Below are 24382 nucleotides of genomic sequence, written 5' to 3'. Positions count from 1 at the left end.
TACATTCCTACATTCCATGGGCCAGAACTCAGGCAATAGCCACATCTGGATGTAAGAGAGGCTGAGAGACGTCGTCTAGCTGAGTGCCCAGAAAAAAAGAGGAAACTGGGTGAGTGAGCGGTTGGTCTCTATCACAGTAATTCAATTTAAAATCATTAACTTTTGGGGCGCCTGGATGGCTCAGTCGTTAAGCGTCTGCCTTCGGCTCAGGTCATGATCCCGGGGTCCTGGGATCGAACCCCGCATCGGGCTCCCTGCTCAGCGGGAAGCCTGCTTCTCCCTCTCCCACTCCCCCTGCTTGTGTTCCCTCTCTCGCTGTATCTCTCTGTCAAATAAATAAAATCTTAAAAAAATAAAATAAAATAAAATCATTAACTTTTTCCAAACCGTGCTCGAGAAATTAAGAACTCTTCAATGTATGTTCAATCTGGGCTCAAAATACCTTGCAAATGATAGAAATTGGTATTTACTAAAGTGTAACTTATCCCTATTAGGGTTCTTTTTCTCTTCAACTAACTTACACAAAGATCATAAAACTAATGGATCTTAAATAATTGATTGTATAGGATTTTCACTTATTTGGACCATTGTTCCAGAAATCACCACACTTAACATTAGAGACAGAATGCTCCCTAAAGTGACCCAGGTGTTTTCAGTCCTGCCTTCGGGTCACAGAGTATGGATGAGAAAGTAAAGTATGCTAAAGGACTCACTACAAATTCATTCTCACTTCAGCTGCTTTTTGTTAACCACTACCACATCCTAGTGGTAACTCAGGGCCTTCCCCATACCGGCTGCTCCAGTCTTCTCATTTTTTATATCCCAGACACTCTATACCTTCAAGACAAACTCATTGCCTCACTCTTCTTGTTTAATTTTTTGCTCAATGATCACCTCTCCCCGTCTATGTAAGCAGGGACCGCGTCTTTCGCGTTCACAGCTCTGTCTACACTGGTATTTGGCAAATGAACAGATGAGGCTACTGAGGGTCAGCTCTACCATGGAGCCCACTTTTCACCTCAAGATATCTGTCTCTATATGCACCACCTTTTCTTAACTCCTATCACGGGAGAAGATTTTTCCTTTGCTTTCCTCATCTCTTCTTCCCTGCCAAGTCCCATCCCAGTATGTTTGAATCTTCTTCTCTCAGTCTTCTCTTTCTCTAGAATTTTTAATCTGCTTTTCTACTCTTCTTTCTCTAGAATTTCTACTCTGGGTTTCCTTTGTCAGGTCTCAAAGTGTGAACAAGTTTACCCCAGTTTGAAAATCCTTTATTTCACCCCTCTGCCACTCAAACTTTTCATTTCTTTCTTTCCATTCACAGCCCAGACTAACTGCTGTTTTCAATGACACATGGCCCATGCACTCCTTCATCTTCTGCAATCTAATAATGACTCTACTCTGGGTTCCCAAAGGTCATCAGTGACTTTCTAGTTGCCAAACGGAATGATCTTTCCTCGTTCTCATTTTCCTCAATCACTCTGCAATATCTGAACTATTACACATTGTGGCAGAGACTGCTGGTTGACCACCAAATGTCCCATTCCCCCCTTCTTCCTTACCAGCCCAATTCCAACCATATCCCTCTCTTGCAGTGGTGTTGGCCTTATGAAATATAAGCTGACAAGATTGTCTTTGTTAGATTAATGCCAGCTGTTCTAACAGATAAATTCTAAATTCTTATCAGCTTATACAATAGTACTTTTGTTACTTGCTTACACAACACCCAAAATGTGTGTTCCTGGCCAACAGCAAGCCTTCTCTATGGTCATTCCAGGACACAAGCTCTTTCCATATATTGGCTTGCCTTTTCCTAGTACCTTAAAGTCCTTTACATTCAGCTAACAGATGGGAAAAGAGTAGGGAGGACAGCATGTAGATATATGGTGACACATAATGACAAGGAAGTCAGAAAAAATATAGTTTATGTGACTGCCCAAGAAGAGGAAATGGATTTGGTGGGAAACTAGCAGTCTCTGCCTCACAGCTAAGCTAATTCAATAATGGATTCTGGCTCAGCCAAATCAGCAGGCATGATTGGAACAGGCCACAGTCCCTGCTCCCTGACTCAGTACACTCCAGGGCAGAAAATTTCATTTGATCAGTCCTCTAAGCCAAAGATTAGCATGTCTTCTTTACTCTCTGCCATCACAAGTTTATCACTCAATATTTTTTTCTCTTACTATTTTTGTCATAAACCATGACATAAGAATAGTTCCCAGTCACAATCAGACTCATCAGCCTTTACGGTTGTATATAAATAAATAAATAAATAATAATAATAAAGTTTGAAGACTACTGAGATAAGCAAATGGATGAGATAAGCTTACCACGAATTTGTATTTAAAATCCCCAAAGTGGGGCACCTGGGTGGCTCAGTTGCTTAAGTATCTGCCTTCGGCTTGGGTTATGATCCCGGAATCCCGGGATTGAGCCCTGCATCCGGCTCCCCGCTCAGTGGGGAGTCTGCTTCTCCCTCTGCCCCTCACCCTGCTCATGCTCTCTCTCTCTCGCTCTCTCTCTCTCAAATAAATAAATAAAATCTTTTTAAAAAAATCCCCAAAGAGAGCCAAAATTGCAAAATTTGAGTTGTTGGCTGTTGTTCACAATCACATTTTTTTGCCAAGTACAAGATAAATACAGATGAGGTTTATAAGACATACAGAGATCACTGTCTCACTGCCCAGATTAACAATACTCCTGCTCATTTCATTCACTCTGCAGACTCTAAATCAAAGTCTTCCTCAACATTCCTTTACCATATTTCCTCACCTAGATGACGTTTACTGACCACCCTTGATCTGCTGTTAAAAGTGGCATGCCTGCAAATTATCCTTTGTTCAATTCATATTACTTTGTAATAGGAGCACATTTATCACAAGATGATTGCAGAAATATTTAAAGCAGATAATTTCTCCTTCTCTCTCCCTAATCATATTGAGAGTAATAATTCATCCTTAAACTTGGAAGTTTCCAACTCTTCCAGTTGTTTGTTCTCAAGGTTTTTCTACTAAGAATATGTGTTATTTTAAATAATCCATCTTCCATATAAATTAGCATGGACACAGAGAAACAACTGATTTCAAAAGTCAATCACAACTATTTCCTTTAGGTCTTCCTCCAGAGCCACAGCCAGGTATATGAAACAGTTTTGAGACCCAGACTTGTATTTGCAAGCAGCTTATATTTATTTGAGCTGGGCTTTCTGCCTGGTAGTTGAATATGAAAGAATATCTTAGCTTTTTAGTATCAAAGATCAAAATCGTTTAAGACTCAAGAAGAGAGCCTTTCAGGACAAGGAAAAATAGAAGGTATCATGGTTATCCATTCATGCAGTAAACATTTACTGAGAGCCTATTGTGTGCCTAGCTGAGACATGGGGTTAGGGGGACAAAGTTGAACAAGACATGACCCTTGCCCTTGAGAGACTCACACCTGAACATGCAAACACACAACACAATATAATATAGTAAATGCTATGGGACATTTGAGGGAGCCCAAGAGAGTGGGTCACTTAGGTTTGGGGATGAGGGTGAGGAACTTCTGGGAAGAATCTGAAGACTGTTGAGTGATCAGAGAGATGAAATAAAAATTCAAGATGATGCTAAGGAAAGCTAGATCAAAATGGTATGAATTAAAAACAGCTCTGAATGCTATGACCTAGGCATGGGCCTATCTTGCCTGAGGTCACCAGAAAATGTGTTTAGGGAGGCTCCTTTAAACCTGAGATAGGTATAGGTGGAGCTTAAGGGGCCCTGCCCCTGGGTCTCAGCTGAGATGCCCATCAGCACTGTCCCGGTAGTGGTCACTGTGATGTGCCACGTAGATCGCCTTCCAGACAAAAGGACTTATTCCTCCAGATGCCAACACGTAGCCCTTAGCTGTCAGCCTCCTCCAGGTACTGCTTTGTCTCAAAAGACTGGCTGCACCCAAGGCCATGTTCCCTTCCCTTGGGCCCCAGTGCCTGACCGACCAAGGGTGTAAAGGCCCTCACCTCCAACTCAGGATAACCTGGGGCCCCTTTCATCTTCGAGTTTCTGGTTGGTTTGGGTAAGACCTTTTACTGAAACTGTACCACAGCACAATTTCTCTCTCTGTCCAATCCTGCTTCTGTTTATTCCCTTTCACAGGTGTCAATCCAAAAGCCCTCCCTAATAAATACCCTACATGCTAATCTCCATCTTAGAGTCTGCTTTACAGGGAACCGGCCACACTTCCAACCACTTCCCTTAGAACCACAAGCAAAATGCCAGAAAACCTAAGTATCTGGTGAACTGTCACAACCTATAATTGAGTTAACGAATGTATTACTCCACCATTTATTTACTCGTAGGTCATCACCCAAAGACATTTTCAAAAATTCATGCTGATCTTCAGGGTTTAAACTACAGCCAAGCTAAAACTGAGAGTATGTTTTCTCTAAGTCTGAACATACAGAGATTCTGATTCGGATTTACACGTGGACACAAAAGGTCAACCGAGGCTGGCCAAGACACTCCCACTCCCCAGAATCTCTGAAGGATTTAATCTCTTGCTCTGGTAGCAAAAGATATCAAAATGGAATTTCTTGCTGGATGAAAGGTTGGGGGACCCTATAAAGCTGAAATAAAAATCAGACAAAATGAAGACTTTACTAAACTACCTGCAAATTTTAGCAAACAGATGCTGAAATGACATTTGTGCTGACGTGGTCACGAGATATTACGCAGCTAGCAGAAATGTAGGGGACAGGCATGCTGTCTGACCCCGCTGGTAACTCTGCCTCCCAACTTCTGAGCACACACAGGGAATTGCAGAGTCCTTTCTTTTTCTCTCACTCTCTTATCTCCTCTGCTCTTCCTTTTCTCCAAAGCAGAGGCTTAAGGAATCTGAAAGACCTAGATGCCATTCTATCCTCATCCCTTATTAGTTATGTGAGCTTGAAGAAGTTATTAACCGGAGTCTCATTTTCCTTACCTGCAAAAAGGGAGGTAAAAAAATTCTTTGGTGCTGTTGGCAGGAATGAAAACATTAACCCCACTGGCAGAGGCATGCAAAGCATGTCATAGCACCGTGCTTCACACTAACATGAACTAGTAGTGGTTCTCACCTTAGCTGCGCAGTGGAACGAACTGGGGACCTTCAAAAATACTGAAGCTGGGAAAGCATCCCCAGAGAGTCTGATATAATTGGTTGGGGATGCTGAAGCATCAAAAACGTGTAAAGCTCTCTCCAGGTGATTCTACAATGCAGCCAAGGTTGAGAACTACTGCTCTCTGCAGATACTTTTACTGAAGCCACATAACTACCCCACGGGTTTAGTACAATTATCTGTCCTCCCCTCATTTTTACAAACAAGGAAATTGAGGTTTAGAAAGGTTAGAAGATTGCTCAAGCATATGAAACTATTAAGGGGCAAAGCTGAGAGTTAAATTCACACAGTATGACTCCAAAGACCTTACCCATCATCAGCACGTTGCTGTCCTATCATCCCACCTACTGAATGTAAAGAACCTTCTTCCAGCATGAATTGAGCATGCAGAAGATACTCCAAAATTGGTAGCTAATTCGTTCTTTGCTTTTTAGCTTTCCTCTTCTCCATTCTCTGCTTTTCACAATCCACAACCTGAAATATTGCTTGCAGTTCACTAGGAATGAGGGATGGATAAGATTTAGAAGCAGAGTCAAGAAGGACCTAGGAAAAACTATTCTTTTTCCTTCTCCTCCCCTTCCTAAAATCTTTTGAGATAACTATTAGAGATACTATATTGGATATATGAGAAAGCCAAAAAGAAATTTTTCTACCATCCCTTCTCAAGTTTACGTCAATGTTTCCTGTGCCTATGTCAACTTCTAGGTCTTGTTCATGAGCACATATGGTTTTTACAATCACAAAATCATAATTATATATTCAGATTTGTCTACTCACATTATGCCATGCATATTTTTCCAGACTGTTTTTTGTTTTTTTTTTTTAAAGATTTTATTTATTTATTTGACAGAGAGATAGCGAGAGCAGGAACAGAAGCAGGGGGAGTGGGAGAGGGAGAAGCAGGCTTCCCGTGGAGCAGGGAGCCCGATGTGGGACTCGATCCCAGGACCCTGGGACCATGACCTGAGCCGAAGGCAGACGCTTAACGACTGAGCCACCCAGGCGCCCTTTCCAGACTGTTTTTAAGCCAATTAAGCTGCCTAGTACAGCTCTGCAAATAATGAAGATAATTTACTTTATAATTGGGCCCAAGATATTTTCATTACAAGTTTTCCTCTTACCGGAAAAAAAAAGTTTAGCCTTATTACTCTGAAAACTGATATAAAAATCTGTAGCCATGTAAAAGTCACAGGACATGACATCTGCCTTCCTTTATTTGCTGTGCATTGCTCAGTCCCCACATCCCTCACTGCCATGCTTGGCACCAAAGTAAGAGCTCAAAAAGTGCATGATGCATGAACAAATTACACTTTTCTTGGCCGAACAGTAAATTTGTAAAATCAGAATTCTTAGGAGATTCCGAAGTTAAGCCTGAGAACTGAGCAGGGTGAACAGGAGCGAAGTGGGCAGGAAAGCAGCCGGAAACCCCATGGTAAAGGCCAGCTATGTTAGCCAGGAGGAAACATGTGGTTTCCTGAATTGTACCCATGCAAGGCCATCAACATTTGAGGCATGACATATATAAACACTATCAAGGATCACAGCTCTTCCTTCAGTCACTCTTTGGAGTTGTTTCTAAAAAGTTGCTTACATTTGTGGGCTCCTCTCTCCCTGCACGAATCTTAGAAGGGGTACAGAGGTGAAGGCAGCTGTAACAGAACAACAAGGCTGCAAAGAATTGGAGTAGGTATGCTTCAGAGAACACTCTGGGACAACGTCCTTAGAGGAGGTTTTTAAGCTAGTCCATTGGACCTCCTCTGGGCACCACAGTGGGACTTCAGGAAACTGGTAACACAGTATAATTAGAGTAAATTGTGAGTGTTTGTGTTTGTATGTATGTGTGTGTGTGTGTGTGTCTGTTTGTCTGAAAAGGAGACCTCAGATGTCATCAGATTTTGTGTCTTGGTTTTAGAGCCTGCTCCTTCTTCCACTTCATCAACTCAAGTGATGCTCCTCTAAACCCTTCATTCTTCATTAAGGGCTGGAGGTGGGGATGAGTGGGAGAAGGTGGATGACAAGGGAACTCACCCTGTGGGAGGTCAGCATAAATCCCATATCCCATTTGCAAGGAGATTTACTAAGAGAGATTGAGTAAACTAAACCAGGGCCACAGCTATCCAATTCCAGAACTATCCAACTGCAAAGATTGGACTCTTCATCTCTATCCCATGGCCTGAATTTCTGGCCACACTTTCAGTCTGGAGGCAGCTTCTCTGGCTTTCACATCGAAAACTCAAGAGTCTTGCTCTCTCCCCCTGAGTCTATCCATCCAAACAGGCACTGAGCCCAAGAATGAGCTTCTTGAAGCCAAGCATAATCTATTTGCTGGTGTAATATGGTCCCAGTAATCAATCCCACTCAAATTCCACACTCAAAGCCAGTTGCTCTCCCAGCTTATCAAGGGTTATAGAAAGAAATCACACTTACCAGCGTGAACTCCCTTGCCTCTATGATGCAGGCAAGTTAAAGGCCAGAAGGGAACCAATGTTTTCTAGTAGTCACAAAACAGAGAAAGCTCTAAATCAAGTCTACTGTTTTCTGGTTTCAAAATCCATGCTAAAAACTGCAGTTAAATTTTCTGCTACTAAAACAGGTGAAAATCCTGACAATTGCATTGTACCGAGCACTTCCTAGGTGTCTGCCCTTTACAAATGTGATCCCTGCACCTCAGAAGAGCCAAGCAGGCTGGCTAGAGGTTACTTCGTGAGAAGTTAAGCAAGGCCCTCAGGCTCACAAAAGCAGTGAGTGAAAGGCCGAATCAGGACTTGAACCCACGTCTATACGATAACAGCATTAGTGCTCTTAACCATACTCTTCCCACCGTCTACACACAACCACTGTGACTCATGGTACCCAAGGCTAGCATCTCTTCTTGGTTTTTCCTGGAGCCACTTCCCTGAAATCTAGCCAACCTCTCCAGAGGAGAAGGTATGGAAGCAAGACCGATGGACTCTATAAATACAAGATCCCGGTTCCAGGTCCACTTCTGCCACTTACTGGCTCTGTCACCTTGGGCAAAGACAGCTTAACAACCCGAGGTCTCACTTTCCTCACCTATACAATAAAGATCATTGTTCAACTTGCAAGGACCTGCAAGACGATGCGCGCTAAGGCTTAAGTATTATGCAAATGTGAGTTACCTTTACCCCTCCTTACCGCACGAATCCAGAAACTAGTGGTTTTTCTCAGCCTCCCCTCCGCGCGTCTCTCAAGAGTTCCGCCACCACTTGCTCCTCACAGCCCCTCTCTTCCCTAGTGGCTGCGGCTTAATCTCCCCTCCACTTCAGCAGTTCTCTTGCCTCGTAGGAAGGACAGGCCTTGGGTTCTCAGGCTCTGGCTACGTTTCTTTCTTTCCGACTGTGGGCGCGAGGGCTCGACTCTCCTCAGGGCCCGCGGGTCAGCGCGGAGATCTTTGCGCGGCTGCTGGGGGCTCCGCAATGGCAGCGCGGGGTGAGCGCTCGGCCGCGCTGCCCGCCCCGAGAGGCGGGGTGTGACCCGAGAGTTTAGAAGGAGGCGCCTGCTGTGCTTAACACCCCTGTGCCCGCGGAGCTGCCTCTGCGGCGCAGCCTCTCGTCCGGAGCCGCCGGGGGTTCCCATACGCAGACGCCTGGGCCCTGGCCCTCCCGCAGCCCCGCTCCTGCCCGCTGCGCCGCCCGCCATGCGGCCGCCGCTCTCCCGCTGCCACAACACCACCTCGGTGGAGAAGGGCAACTCGGCGACGATGGGCGGGGTGCTCTTCAGCGCCGGCCTCCTGGGCAACCTGCTGGCCCTGGGGCTGCTGGCGCGCTCGGGGCTGGGGTCGTGCCGGCCGCGCCCGCCGCCCTCGGTCTTCTACGTGCTGGTGTGCGGCCTGACGGTCACAGACTTGCTGGGCAAATCCCTCGTGAGCCCCTTCGTGCTGGCCGCCTACGCGCAGAACCGGAGCCTGTGGGGACTGGCGCCCGCGTCGGGCAGCTCGCTGTGCCAAGCCTTCGCCTTCTTCATGTCCTTCTTTGGGCTCGCCTCGACGTTGCAGCTCCTGGCCATGGCCCTGGAGTGCTGGCTGTCCTTGGGGCACCCCTTTTTCTACCGACGGCACATCACCCTGCGCCGCGGCGCGCTCGTGGCGCCGGTCGTGGGCGCCTTCTGCCTGGCTTTCTGCGCGCTCCCCTTCGCGGGCTTCGGGAAGTTCGTGCAGTACTGTCCCGGCACCTGGTGCTTCATCCAGATGGTGCACGAGGAGCGCTCGTTGTTGGTGCTGGGCTACTCAGTGCTCTACGCCAGCCTCATGGCGCTGCTGGTCCTCGCCATCGTGCTGTGCAACTTGAGCGCCATGCGCAACCTCTACGTGATGCACCGGCGGCTCCCGCGGCGCCAAGTCTCCGGCACTCGCGACCGCGCGGAGCCTGGCGCCGACGAGAGGGAGGCGGCCGCGCAGCCCCTGGAGGAGCTGGACCATCTGCTGCTGCTGGCCCTCATGACCGTGCTTTTCACCATGTGCTCCCTGCCTTTAATAGTGAGTCCCTTCGTGCCGAGGCATCTGGGGGCACTGGAGCCTGGCCGGCGGCGGGTGCGGGAGGGAAGGGTGGAGCGTGCTGGACGCCGCGCAGGAGGAGCTGCGCCCTGGGCCAGGACGGTTTGTCGTGGAGCTCCCCACATCTGGTTACCTCCACAGCCCCGAGGACTTGGAACCGAGTTTGTTGAGCCCGAACAGGGAAGGGAGAGACCGAGTCTGATGGTGTCTTCCTAGCCCCGCAAAACCTCTCCGGTTAGCAGCATCCCCTCATCTCTCTTCCCTCTGGGAAGATCTCGGGGTTGTTTTGAGGAGCAGAATTTTGTTCCTCCTTGGCAGTACGAGTCCTTTCTTTCCCGGTGGCTAGGTAACGTTTTATTTCTTAGACCTGCCGATGATTTTAATGGCATCAGATACGGGCTAATGCACCTGGTCGTTTTTCCCCAGGTGCTGGCGTGGGAAGAGAGTAAGGGAAGGTGTACTCATGCCAGGGTAATTTGCACAGGTGAGAGACTAAAGGTAGACTTAGTTTTTAAAAACTCGTACGGAGGGCGCCTGGGTGGCTCAGTTGGTTAAGCGACTGCCTTCGGCTCAGGTCATGATCCTGGAGTCCCGGGATCGAGTCCCGCATCGGGCTCCCTGCTCGGCAGGGAGCCTGCTTCTGCCTCTGACCCTCCCCCCTCTCATGTGCTCTCTCTCTCTCTCATTCTCTCTGTCTCAAATAAATAAATAAAATCTTTAAAAAAAATAAAATAAAAATAAAAATAAAAACTCGTACGGAAACTTGGAGGCCTGGCGGCTGCTGTTCTTGGTGCTGCGGCCGCGGAGGATGGTGGCGACAGAGGCGGAGAGGCTGTCTGGATAGGCAGGGGTGTAGGTATGGTTAAGCCAGTGGTGTTGTTTGGATAACCTGCCTTGACAGGTCTTGTGTCTGTCTCGGCAAGCGGGGTGACACGGAAGTCATTATCCCGGGTTTCAGTTTACTAATGGCGGTGGTGGTGGAAATGGAATTAACCAGTCGTTTTGAAGGCATTTCCCCCTGGGATCCCGGCCAAGACTTCTGGCAGCGGCTGATGCTGAGAAGACTTTCTGAGGGTTGCTCCTCTCCCCCAGGCCCAGTGTACTTGTTCAACACAAACAACATTTAAATCAATTCACTGCCAATTCAGTGCCTTTGAACCCTGAGACTTCTGTGAATGGGAATGTTAAGTTTCTTATGGCAATGCAGCAATTTTGGATGTTACTTTCAAGATTGCATAGAGGTGAAATATAATGTGATTGTCCTTAAACGAAGGCCTTAATGTGTGGGAAAAGAGTTGTCTGTGGCATCATCATGCAGGGTTAAGATCAGAATTCCCCAAAAATGAATAAATAAATCTATATGAATAGAGAAGATATGGGCATAGATATTTAGCAGTGGTTCTCAAACTTTAGCCTGCTGGGAATCACCAGCAGGGCTCTTAAAAACACAGATGGCTGTCCCCACCCATCCCCGAGTTTCTGGTTCAGATGTTTTTGAAGAAGTTTATTCTTAACAAGTTCCCAGGTAAGGTGAAAGCTGCTCATCCAGGGATCCCATCTGGGAGAACCACACTCTAAGGCAGGAGTTGGCAAACCACAGCCCACAGTCCAAATCCATCCTGCTGTTGTTTTTGTACAGTGGGTGGAATTAAGAAGAGTTTTTGCAAATGAACCGATTTTGAAATCAATTTGATGATAGTGCACAGGAACTCTAAACTCCAACTAGCTCAAATACTATTCCAAGAAAAAAAAAAGACTTCGATTTTTCTCCATAGTAGACATGAATTACCCCCCCAAAGTACTTAATTATTATTACATTTTAAATTTCACCAATGGAAGTTGTGAAAATGTGTTTTCTCTCTTGTTATAAAAGTACCTACCAAACACTCACCATTTGCCTCTTGATCTATAAAACTTAAAATATTTACTCTTGAGCTCTTTACAGAGAATGTTTGCAGACCCCTGCTCTAAACTCATAGCCTTACTTACCTATGCTGTGGAAAAGCAGACAGTAGACAAATGCATGGATATTATGTCCTCAGTTTGAATGTCTTAGTAATAATAATGCAGAAAAGAGCATAATAGAGTATAATATGAGAGCATTGCATTTGGACATGTCTCTCAGGGGACTTGAATAACTCTCTTATAGGGGATTGTGAGGATGGAAGAAAATAATGGATTTGAAAATGATTTTATAAAAAACTGTAATGTTCCAAGGATATGAAACTCAGAGCATTCTTCACAGGAACTAAAACTTTCTAGAAAGGATAAGGGCTTTAGCATAATACATGGGTTTGAATTAGCCTTTATCACTTACTAGCTGTGATAGTGGCTTATTTATCTTTTCTAACTTCAGTTTTATTTTTTTAAAAGATTTTATTTATTTATTTGACAAAGAGAGAGAGACAGCGAGAGAGGGAACACAAGCAGGGGGAGTGGGAGAGGGAGAAGCAGGCTCCCTGCTAAGCAGGGAGCCTGACACCAGGCTGGATCCCAGGGGATCAGGACCTGAGCCAAAGGCAGTCACTTAAAAACTGAGCCACCCAGGTGCCGCTAACCTCAGTTCTCTGATCTGTAACAAGGATAACCATACTTGCCCTGTAAGATAGTTATGAAGATTTGATATATATAAAGCCCCTAGCCAGGTGCCTGGCATCAAAAATCAGTACTATTATTCCTAATTATAATTTCCATTTATTATTATTGCCTGCTGGATATAGAAAATTAACCAAGAAATATGATCTCCTCAGGAAATAGCATTATTTTCTTTTTAAAAAAATTTTTAAATTTAAACTCCAGTTAGTTAACATACAGTATAATATTAGTTTTTGGTGTACAATATAGTGATTCAACACTTCCAGACATCACCCAGTGAGCATTATTTTGTAATGCAGTGGTTTTCTAACATTTTTTGGTCTAAGAACCCCTTTTCACTCTTAAAAATTATTAAGGATGCAAAGAACTTTTATTTTTGTAGATTATATCTATCAGTATTATCATATTAGAAATTTAAAATAAGAGAAATTTTAAACATTATTGCAAAACAATTTAACAAAATGTACTTCTTGTGTTTTCGCATAGGTGTAAGGAAAACTTTGGGCTTTCACAATGAGTTAATGAATGATAATACAATTATAGAGATTATAGCAGGTAAAACAGAAAAAAGCATGTTAAGAGCACAGGCAGGAGGGTGCCTGGACGTGGGGATCCTACACTGCCGGTGAGTGACAGCCTCGCGCGCTGCGGTCGGGGCACAGACTCGCAGACCGATAGCCTAGAAAAAGAACTTTAGGGCAGCACCCGGGTGGAAAACCAGACCCGCGGGTTCGCGCGCACGTGAACTGCAGCCCCCCCAGACAGAAACCGGAGCGATGGTCGTGCGCATGCGAACTGCAGCCTCTGAGATGGACACCCGGTGCGCCGGGGTCGTGCGGGTGAACTGCAACCCCCAGGGGTGGAAACCCCAAGCAGCGGAGCCGCGCACGCGGGAATTGGGAGTGGCTGGCAGTTTTAGAAGCACAAAGGGCAGAGATGTGCCCCGACCTGGAGGCAGGACTGGGAGCGCTGCAGAGGGGCGCACAACCCAGGACGCTGCAGTTTATAGCAGCACAGACAGAAACGGAGACAGTGTGGCCTGGAGAGCTCACTGAAGAACAGACTGAGGTCTCTCTGCTCTGAGGCAGAGGGTTGGAAATGGTCTCTTCTGCTCTGACTCGTGGAAGAGACGTGGAAAGCTGCCAGGGAAAGGCGCCAGAGAACAAAAGCCCCAAAGACTGATTCCCACTGAGCCCATCCCCCGCCACAGGGGCGCAGGGCAACTCCGCCCAAACAGGGTTGCCTGAGTAACAGCGCAGCAGGCCCCTCCTGCAGAAGACAGGCTGGGAAAATGAGAGGCCAGCAACCCTAAGGTCCCAAGAAAACAGGTGCATCTTGCTTGGGTTCTGGTCAATAATTCCGACTCTATACATTCCCTCAAACACCCATCAACAGAATGACTAGGAGGAGGAGCCCCCAAAACAGAAAAGACTCAGAGATTATGACTTATGCTGCAGATTTACAAATGGATGCAAACATAACCAAGATGTCAGAGATGGCATTCAGGCTAGCAATTGTGAAGACAATGGCTAGAATGGAGAAATCAATTAATGGCAACATGGAGTCTCTAAGGGCAGAAATAAAAGGTGAATTGGCAGAACTTAAAAATGCTATCAATGAGGTCCAATCCAATCTAGATTATCTAACAGCTAGGGTAACTGAGACAGAAGAGAGAATAAGCGATCTGGAAGACAGTATAATAGATAAAAAGGGAAAAGAGGAGGCCAGGGAAAAACAACTCAGAATCCATGAAAATAGAATCAGAGAAATAAGTGACACCATGAGACATTCCAATGTCAGAATAATTGGAATCCCGGAGGGAGTGGAGAGAGAGAGAGGGCTAGAAAATGTATTTGAGCAAATCATAGCTGAGAACTTCCCTAATCTGGGGAATGAAACAAACATTTGAGTCCTAGAGGCAGAGAGGACCCCTCCCAAGATCAAGGAAAACAGGCCAATACCCCGGCATGTAATAGTAAAACTTGCAAATCTTAGAACCAAGGAAACCATCTTAAGGGCAGTTAGGGGGAAGAGATTCCTTACGTACAGAGGGAGGAACATCAGAATAACGTCAGACCTATCCACAGACACCTGGCAAGCCAGAAAGGCCTGGCAAGACATATTCAGGGTACTAAATGAGAAGAACATGCAGCCAAGAATACTTTATCTGGCAAGGCTTTCATTTAGAATGGATGGAGAGATGCAGAGCTTCCACGACCGGCAGAAGTTGAAAGAATATGTGACCACTAAGCCGGCCCTGCACGAAATATTAAGGGGGATTCTATAAAAGGAGAAAGACCCCAAGAGTGATCTACAACAGAAATTTACAGGGACAAGCTATAAAAACAATGTCTTCACAGGCAACATGATGACAATGAATTCATATCTTTCAATAATCACTCTCAACGTGAATGGCCTAAACGCTCCCATAAAACGGCACAGGGTTGCAGATTGGATAAAAAGACAGGACCCATCCATATGCTGTCTACAAGAGACTCATTTTGAACCTAAAGATACATCCAAACTGAAAGTGAAGGGATGGAGATCTATCTTCCATGCCAGCGGACCTCAAAAGAAAGCTGGGGTAGCAATTCTTATATCAGACAAATTAGATTTTAAACTAAAGTCTGTAATAAGAGACACAGAAGGACACTATATCATTCTTAAAGGGTCTATCCAACAAGAAGATCTAACAATTGTAAATATCTATGCCCCCAACATGGGAGCAGCCATCTACATAAGCCAACTGTTAACCAAAATAAAGAGTCATATTGATAACAATACGTTAATTGTAGGAGACCTCAATACTCCACTCTCAGCAATGGACAGATCATCTAAGCAGAAAATCAACTAGGAAACAAGAGCTTTGAATGATACATTGGACCAGATGGACCTCATAGATATTTACAGAACATTCCACCCTGAAAAGGTGGTGGAGAGAATGAAAACTCATTCTCAAGCGCACATGGAACTTTCTCCGGAATAGACCATATACTGGGTCACAAATCAGGTCTCAACTGATACCAAAAGATTGAAATTATTCCCTGCATATTCTCAGACCACAATGCTCTAAAACTGGAACTCAATCACAAGAAAAAATTTGGCAGAAATTCAAACACTTGGAAGCTAAAAGACCACTCTCCTCAAGAATGTTTGGGTCAATCAAGAAATCAAAGAAGAACTTAAACAATTCATGGAAATCAATGAGAACGAAAACACATCAGTCCAAAACCTATGGGATACTGCAAAGGCGGTCCTAAGGGGAAAATACATGGCCATCCAAGCCTCACGCAAAAAAATAGAAAAATCCTGAATTCACCAACTAACTCTACACCTTAAAGAACTAGAGAAAAAGCAACAAATGATACCTAAGCCACGCATTAGAAGAGAAATAATTAAAATTAGAGCAGAAAGCAATGAATTAGAAACCAGAAACACAGATCAGATAAACGAAACTAGAAGTTGGTTCTTTGAAAGAATTAATAAGATTGATAAACCACTGGCCAGACTTACCCAAAAGAAGAGAGAGAGGACCCAAATTAATAAAATTATGAATGAAAGGGGAGAGATCCTGACTAACACCAAGGAAATAGAAACAATTATTAGAAATTATTATAACAACTATATGCCAATAAACTGAGCAATCTGGATGAAATGGAGGCCTTCCTGGAAACCTATAAGCTGCCCAGAATGAAACAGGAAGAAATTGACAACCTGAATAGACCAATTCTGTAAAAGGAGAAAGACCCCAAGAGTGATGAGATTGAAGCAGTGATCAAAAACCTCCCAAAAAACAAGAGTCCAGGGCCTGATGGATTCCCTGGGGAATTCTACCAAACATTCAAAGAAGAAATAATACCTATTCTACTGAAGCTGTTTCAAAAAATAAAAACAGAAGGAAAACTTCCAAACTCATTCTATGAGGCCAGCATTACCTTAATCCCCAAACCAGCCAAAGACCCCATCAAAAAGGAGAATTTCAGACCGATATCCCTGATGAATATGGATTCTAAAATCCTCAACAAAATCCTAGCTAATAGGATCCAACAATACATTAAAAGGATCATCCACCACGACCAAGTGGGATTTATCCCCAGGATGCAAGGGTGGTTCAACATTCGCAAATCAATCAATGTGATAGAACACATTAATAAGAGGAGGGAGAAGAACCATATGGTCCTCTCAATTGATGCAGAAAAAGCATTTGACAAAATACAACATCCTTTCCTGATTAAAACTCTCCAGAGTATAGGGATAGAGGGAACATTCCTCAAGCTTATAAAATCCATCTATGAAAAACCCACAGCGAATATCATCTTTAATGGGGAAGAGCTGAGAGCCTTTCCCTTAAGATCAGGAACACGTCAAGGGTGCCCACTCTCACCACTGTTGTTCAACATAGTACTAGAAGTCCTAGCAACAGCAATCAGACAACAAAAAGAAATAAAATGTATTCAAATTGGCAAAGAAGAAGTCAAACTCTCTCTTTTCACAGACGACATGATACTTTATGTGGAAAACCCAAAAGACTCCATCCCCAATTACTAGAACTCATCCAGCAATTCAGTAATGTGGCAGGATACAAAATCAATGCACAGAAATCAGTTGCTTTCTTATACACTAACAACGCAACTGTAGAAAGAGAAATTAGAGAAACGATTCCATTTACAATAGCACCAAAAACCATAAGATACCTCAAAATAAACCTAACCAAAGAGGTAAAGGATCTATACTCTAGGAACTACAAAACACTCATGAAAGAAATTGAAGAAGACACAAAAAGATGGAAAAATATTCCATGCTCATGGATCGGAAGAATAAACATTGTTAAAATGTCTATGCTACCCAGAGCAATCTATACCTTCAATGCCATCCCGATCAAAATTCCAATGACATTTTTCAAAGTGCTGGAACAAACAATCCTAAAATTTGTATGGAATCAGAAAAGACCCCGAATCGCCAAGGAGATGTTGAAAAAGAAAAACAAAGCTGGGGGCATCACGTTGCCCGATTTCAAGCTATATTACAAATCAGTGATCACCAAGACAGCATGGTACTGGCACAAAAACAGACATACAGACCAATGGAACAGAATAGAGAACCCAGATATGGACCCTCAACTCTATGGTCAAATAATCTTTGACAAAGCAGGAAAAAACATGCAATGGAAAAAAGACAGTCTCTTCAATAAATGGTGCTGGGAAAATTGGACAGCCACATGCAGAAGATTGAAACTCGACCATTCTCTAACACCACTCACAAAGATAAACTCAAAGTGGATAAAAGACCTCAATGTGAGACAGGAATCCATCAAAATCCTAGAGGAGAACATAGGCAGTAACCTCTTTGACATGGGCCACAGCAACTTCTTTCAAGAAACATCTCCAAAAGCTAGTGAAACAAAAGCAAAAATGAACTTTTGGGACTTCATCAAGATAAAAAGCTTCTGCACAGCAAAGGAAACAGTCAACAAAACAAAGAGGCAACCCACAGAATGGGAGAAGATATTTGCAAATGACACTACAGATAAAGGGCTGGTATCCAAAATCTATAAAGAACTTCTCAAACTCAACACCCAAAAAACAAATAATCAAGTCAAAAAGTGGGCAGAAGAGATGAACAGACTTCTCTGAAGAAGACATACAAATGGCTAACAGACACATGAAAAAATGTTCATCATCATTAGCCATCAGGGAAATTCAAATCAAAACACACTGAGATACCACCTTACACCAGTTAGAATGGCCAAAATGGACAGGGAAAGAAACAACAAATGTTGGAGAGGTTGTGGAGAAAGGGGAACCCTCTTACACTGTTGGTGGGAATGCAAATTGGTACAGCCACTTTGGAAAACAGTGTGGAGGTTCCTCAAAAATTTAAAAATAGAGCTACCCTATGACCCAGCAATTGCACTACTGGGTATTTACCCCAAAGACACAGATGTAGTGAAAAGGAGGGCCATATGCACCCCAATGTTCATAGCAGCAATGTCCGCAATAGCCAAACTGTGGAAAGAGCCGAGATGCCCTGCAACAGATGAATGGATAAAGAAGATGTGGTCCATATATACAATGGAATATTACTCAGCCATCAGAAAAGATGAATACCCAACTTTTACATCAACATGGATGGGACTGGAGAAGATTATGCTAAGCGAAATAAGTCAAGCAGAGAAAGTCAATTATCATATGGTTTCACTTATTTGTGGAACATAAGGAATAACATGGAGGACATTAGGAGAAGGAAGGGAAAAATGGGGGGGGGGAATTGGAGGGAGAGATGAACCATGAGACTATGGACCTGAGAAACAAACAGGGTTCTAGAGGGGAGGGGGGAGGGGGGATTGGTTAGCCCGGTGATGGGTATTAAGGAGGGCACGTACTGCATGGAGCACTGGGTGTTATACGAAAACAATGGATTGTGGATCACTACATCAAAAACTAATGATGTATTGTATGGTGACTAACATAATATAATAAAATTAAAAACTACAAAAAAAAAAAAAGAAAATGTACATATGTGTATACCCCAAATCAACTACCTTAGAAAGGTATAGAAAACACAAGAATACACACTATATATTCCATTAGATGTGGGCGTGATGATGTTAGTAAAACTTACTGTACACCTGTGAGTGAAAAGGCACATAATTTCGGTTTTATGAAAATGGTTTTGACTCTGAAGACACACTGACAGAGTATTGGAAACCTCCATACTTTGAAAATCACTCTTCTAATCACTCTTCTGGGTCTAGTGATTGGGAAAAATAAGGCTATATATGAAGGGAGAAAAGAACCTTAAGAAGAAACCTTGCTCATAGCATGAATATTGTATTTCATTAAGCCAATGAAAAGTGTGTTGGGGTTTGATCTTTTAAATTAATTTTGCTATAATGTTGCATTAGAGCAAGGTACTTCCCCAAATTGAATTTTCAAATTTCCAACTTGAAAACTTTCTCGGGAAGAAAGTACAGAGAATATGGGATGAGCTTTAGAAGCCGTTTGCAGCACATTTTCTAATGCATATAACATATTTTCATCAAAATTAATTTTACCGGGGCGCCTGGGTGGCTCAGTCGTTAAGCATCTGCCTTCAGCTCAGGTCATGATTCCAGGCTCCTGGGATTGAGCCCCGCATCGGGCTCCCTGCTCACCAGGAAGCCTGCTTCTCCCTCTCCCACTCCCCCTACTTGTGTTCCCTCTTGCTGTGTCTCTCTCTGTCAAATAAATAAATAAAATCTTTAAAAAAATTCATTTTACCTTAGAGACCTACAACGTATTGGAGGATGGTAGGTGAGCAGGGACAGATGAGAGAGGGATCTAATGAGAGATTGGACATAATAGCTTGAGAGGTTGACAAGCCAGGTAGAGATAAGTATGAGCTTGTGTAATTGCATATATCAGAATCCATGGAGTCAGAGACATGATGGAGGACATCTTGCATGTATTGAGATATGTATGTATTTCATTCTGGTGGGCAAAAAGAATGAGTGTGATGCTCCTTTCAAAAGAAGCTGATAGAAATATGTAAGGGATGGTGGGCAAAACATGGGCCCAGGGAAAAGGGTTGAAAGTGGATTTAAAGGGCTAGAGCAGAGGATGAGGTCTAGGGTGTTGTGATGGATGAACTGGATGGAAGGGGCATTAGAATCCAGAGAGCTCTCCTCAGCAGGGATGTCCAGCTACATGAGTCTCCAGCAAACTGACAACAGCAACATTTTTTCATGGACTCCTAAGTCCAATAGAAGGAGCTCTTCTCACACCATTCCCTGTGAAAATTGAACTACTTTAAACATGTGGGGTGTATATTCTGAGGTTATTCATTAATCTAGCCATCTTTTACAGGAGCAGTTTATAAAGTGTGTTCTAAGGAATAGTGTTGAGCAACAGATTTTTTGAAAGTCTAAATTGAGTTCAAATTGATACCTTTTTCAGAATTAATAGAAAATGTACTTTGATCACTGTCATAAATGAATTAATTTCTGTCACATTTTTAGTAAACCTAAAATAAAATAAATAAATATAAAATAAAAATAAAATTAAAAAGCCAGGTATAGAACAATACATTTCTAATATAAATCAAGTGACTTGAAAATACAAATAACCTAATTATATGCAATAGAATTGACATGGATAAATACTACATAGAAATAAAATGGTTTTGGTTATATAGATGTAATGACATCTATAATGAAATGTCATTACTCAGATCCCAACTAATCATGCATTCTGAAATAGTTGGAATTATATTTTGCTGTACTTCACTTTCAAGAAGAAGGAGCAAATGTAAAAACAAACTTACATAAAGTATTTGCTTTTTTAAATCAGCTTAAGTGTATAGCCTATTGTCAACCATTAATCAAATTAAGCATGCAGCTGGTACCTACAACATTCAACACACTGTAGTTCATTGTGGGGATATAAAATAAGAAAAATATTACATCTGCCCATGTAAGCTGTAATACTGGGTGAGGGATGGAGTGATTGGGGCCATAAAGGAGTTTAGAGGAGAAAAGGAGTCACTACTAACTGATAAAATAATAATAACAAACTTTTGAGTTCTTACTATGTGCTAGGACCTGTTGTCAAGGTCCTACTCATACCATCTTGTTCAGACTTCCTAACAGTCACAGAAGGAAGGTAGGTACAATTATCCCCATTGTGTAGATGAGGAAATGGAATTACATGCCCGATTTCACACAGCCAGTGAGGGGATTTCATAGTCAGATTCTAAAGCTGCTGGGCTTAGCCACTCTCTCAGAGAGGCTTCCTGAAGGGCGTAGTATTTGAGACAGACCTTGAAAGGAGCTAGGATTTGGGCATGTAAAATTCAAAAGATTTTATTTATTTTTTTTTATTCTTATGTTAATCCCCATACATTACATCATTAGTTTTAGATGAAGTGTTCCATGATTCATTGTTTGTGCATAACACCCAGTGCTCCATGCAGAATGTGCCCTCCTCAATACCCACCACCAGGCTAACCCATCCTCCCACCCCCCTCCCCTCTAGAACCCTGTTTGTTTTTCAGAGTCCATCGTCTCTCATGGTTCGTCTACCCCTCCGATTTGCCCCGCTTCATTCTTCCCCTCCCGCTACCTTCTTCTTCTTCTTTTTTTTTTTTTCTTAACATATATTGCATTATTTGTTTCAGAGGTACCGATCTGAGATTCAACAGTCTTGCACAATTCACAGTGCTTACCAGAGCACATACCCTCCCCAATGTCTATCACCCAGCTACCCCATCCCTCCTACCACCCACCACTCCAGCAACCCTCAGTTTGTTTCCTGAGATTAAGAATTCCTCATATCAGTGAGATCATATGATACATGTCTTTCTCTGTTTGACTCAATCCAAAAGATTTTAAAGTAAAATGTTCAGTTTCTACATCTGTAAAATGGCGATAACGGTCATCCTTACTTCATAGGACTTTTGTGAGGGTAAAAGGAAGTTTTTGAAATAAAATGCTTAGGGTGTCTGGGTGGCTCAGTCGGTTAAGCGTCTCCCTTCGGCTCAGGTCATGATCCCGGAGTCCCGGAAACGAGTCCCACATCAGGCTCCCTGCTTAGCGAGGTGTCTGCTTCTCCCTCTGCCCTTTACCCTGCTTGTGCTCTCTCTCACTCTCTCTCTCTCTCAAATAAATTAAGAAAAATCTTTAAAAATTTAAAAAATAAAATGCTCAGAACAGTGCCTGGATATAGTAAGTTCTACATGGGCAGTAGCCATTATTATTATTATTAGTCGGTAGTAATTGATGATGGGAAAGGGCATTCAGATATATCTTCTTTTTTTTAAAGATTTTATTTGAGAGAGAGTGAGCACAAGCGGGGGGAGGGGCAGAGAGAAAGGGAAAGAGACAAGCAGACTCCTTGCTGATGTGGAGCCCAACACGGGGCTCGATCCCAGGACCCTGAGATCATGACCTGCACCCAAGTCAGATGCTTAACCGACTGAGCCACCCAGGTGCCCCACAAGTATATCTTCTTAAGTGCGGTAGACGGGAATGTCTGAGCCTGCTGAAATGCTCCATAAAAAAGAGAGTAAAAGGTAAGGAAACAATTATGGGAAAACACATCTCATGTTTCTTGATTGCCCCGAGTGGGTCTAGTCTGGGCAGTTATTCATATCCCCTTCCACACATGTTGAGTTTACATATTTTCTGTCCTATTAGAGTCCATTTTGTCCCATTATGGATTTAGAATCTCAGTAGGCATGGAGAAAGGAATGGCTGGCCTCCAACAGAGTGGGAGGCAGCTGTGGTACTAGCCGACATGTCGGCCATTTTGGCTCAATGGCAGGAAAAGCCATGCGAGGGGGCAGTTTGCAGGGCGCCAAGGAGGCCTGACACCTCCAGGAAGATCAAGACAATAGGGGCGGTCAGGCGCAAGTAAGTGGGCTTATATTTCTCTGTGTGTGTGTGTGTGTGTGTGTTCTAGTCTGAAAAGAGGGTGTCAACCACAGTAAAGGTAATAACCATCTATTCTAAGAATAAGTAATTCACAGGAATTAAACAAATCCTTTTCTAAATCTCCTCCAGTCTTCTCACTGGAGTATTTCCTGATTAAAATTTCTGTATCATTTTTGTCTCCATATACATGATGTTTTACCAAGTAAGGCTTATTTCTGGGCTAATAAGAGGACAGGAAGCAGTCAGAAGAAAGAAAGGATAACTGAAGGAAAGAGAACCTCTGTGTTTACGGGAGTGTGCTGACCCTGTTCATAAGAGATTCAGTGCACTGGGTTGGCTCCACCTCAACTCTTCCTCTGCGTGGAGGGACCTGGAGACTCCAGCCCTGCAGCCTCACACCAGGCAGAACAGCCTCCAGGGACTGAGACCCGGGCTCCCAGGAGTACCCCTCTTCCACTGAGCCTTCAGCTCAGCCCTGCACCTGCTCGGCTCCTCACTCACCCCCATTCGCAGCAGTGGCCTTTGCGGCTTATACATTTACCAAAAATGAATCTTCCAAGCCAAGCTGCCATGTTCATAAGAAATTAATGTTTCTAAAGTAAGGTAAGTGCATTTATTTCTGTCATCAAACTTTCCAATATCATAATGGGATGTTTTTCCTTAAAACAGTATCGTGCTTACTATGGAGCATTTAAAACTGCCCATGAGAAAGATGCAACCTCTGAAGAAATGGAAGACCTCCGAGCCTTGCGTTTTCTATCTGTAATCTCCATTGTGGACCCTTGGATTTTCATAATTTTCAGAACACCAGTATTTCGGAAGGTTTTTCACAAGATTTTCATAAGGCCTCTTATGTACAGAAATTGGCCCAGCAATTCCTGCCGAACTAACATGGAGTCCAGTCTGTGACACTGTTTTACCACCCAGTCTCTGGTAAGCTGAGGAATATGTTACATTTTCTGTCAAAGAACCATGTTAAAAAAAAAAAACAACTTACATTTTAAAAGTTATCTCCTATAACAAAACATCTAAATGTATTTTCAAAACTATTTGATAACATCTTTAACAATGTGCAGTCACTCTATATTCATGAGCCAGTTCGGTAGATGTTTTCATTTCGAGTTGTTAACAGCAACTACAATTTCACATATTGTAACCAATGTTAAAAGTCTTAAAGCGATGATATGATGATATTAATTGTTCCAACATTTGTGCTTGGTGTCCCTAATTTGTTAGAGAGATCTAGAGACCTCTGGTGTCCCTAATTTTTTAGACAGGTCTAGAGACCTCTAGGTCTTTATTCAAAGCTAACAGAAACACCACTGTTTACAATTATGTGATGTGTGTTCTTAAAATTTCTTACCCTATTCATTTCTAGTGAAACCTGATTTGTTGACTCTGTATCGTAATAGCCTGAATTATAGATGCTCCACAGAGAAATGAGATGGGGAATACAGCCAGGTCAGGGTTTGGGGAGACCTTCCCCAGCCGCCCTCTGGAGGCTCATGTGGGGAGGTGATCTATAATAAGTAGACACAGACAAGGTGTGACTATGGTCCACAACCCAGAGAAGAAAAATTAGTTTTTATCTTTTGGAGTCTAGTTTCTTGTGTGTTAAGGTATCAAAATTTGGGAGTGGGTTACAAAATGTTTCAATTTTTGGAAACTTCGTTTTATAGGTTTATCATATTGATGGATTCTTTGCAGGAGGGATTTATGCTTCTTTGAAAAACAG

General features: G+C 43.3%; 1 protein-coding gene across 1 annotated transcript; it reads left to right on the top strand.

Moving 5' to 3' along the window:
• The first annotated feature begins 8789 nt into the window (after positions 1–8789).
• Positions 8790–23637, top strand: PTGDR (prostaglandin D2 receptor). Its single transcript, XM_021701522.1, has 2 exons — positions 8790–9626; positions 23317–23637. Exons 1-2 carry the CDS (start codon positions 8790–8792, stop codon positions 23554–23556), a joined length of 1077 nt encoding a protein of 358 aa, XP_021557197.1. The 3' UTR covers positions 23557–23637.
• Positions 23638–24382: the final 745 nt, after the last annotated feature.

This window comes from Neomonachus schauinslandi, chromosome 9, assembly GCF_002201575.2.
Source record: "Neomonachus schauinslandi chromosome 9, ASM220157v2, whole genome shotgun sequence".
Classification (NCBI taxonomy): domain Eukaryota; kingdom Metazoa; phylum Chordata; class Mammalia; order Carnivora; family Phocidae; genus Neomonachus; species Neomonachus schauinslandi.
The sequence above is the reverse complement of the archived record's forward strand: the minus strand, read 5'-3'. Positions and strand labels throughout refer to the sequence as shown.

What these genes read in the sequence shown, in the direction of transcription:
- PTGDR (XM_021701522.1), top strand. Translation starts at nt 8,790, where the DNA reads ATGCGGCCGCCGCTCTCCCGCTGCCACAACACCACCTCGGTGGAGAAG. An exon ending in TGTGCTCCCTGCCTTTAATA is followed by an intron (nt 9,627 to 23,316) that starts GTGAGTCCCTTC and finishes TCCTTAAAACAG; the next exon opens with TATCGTGCTTACTATGGAGC.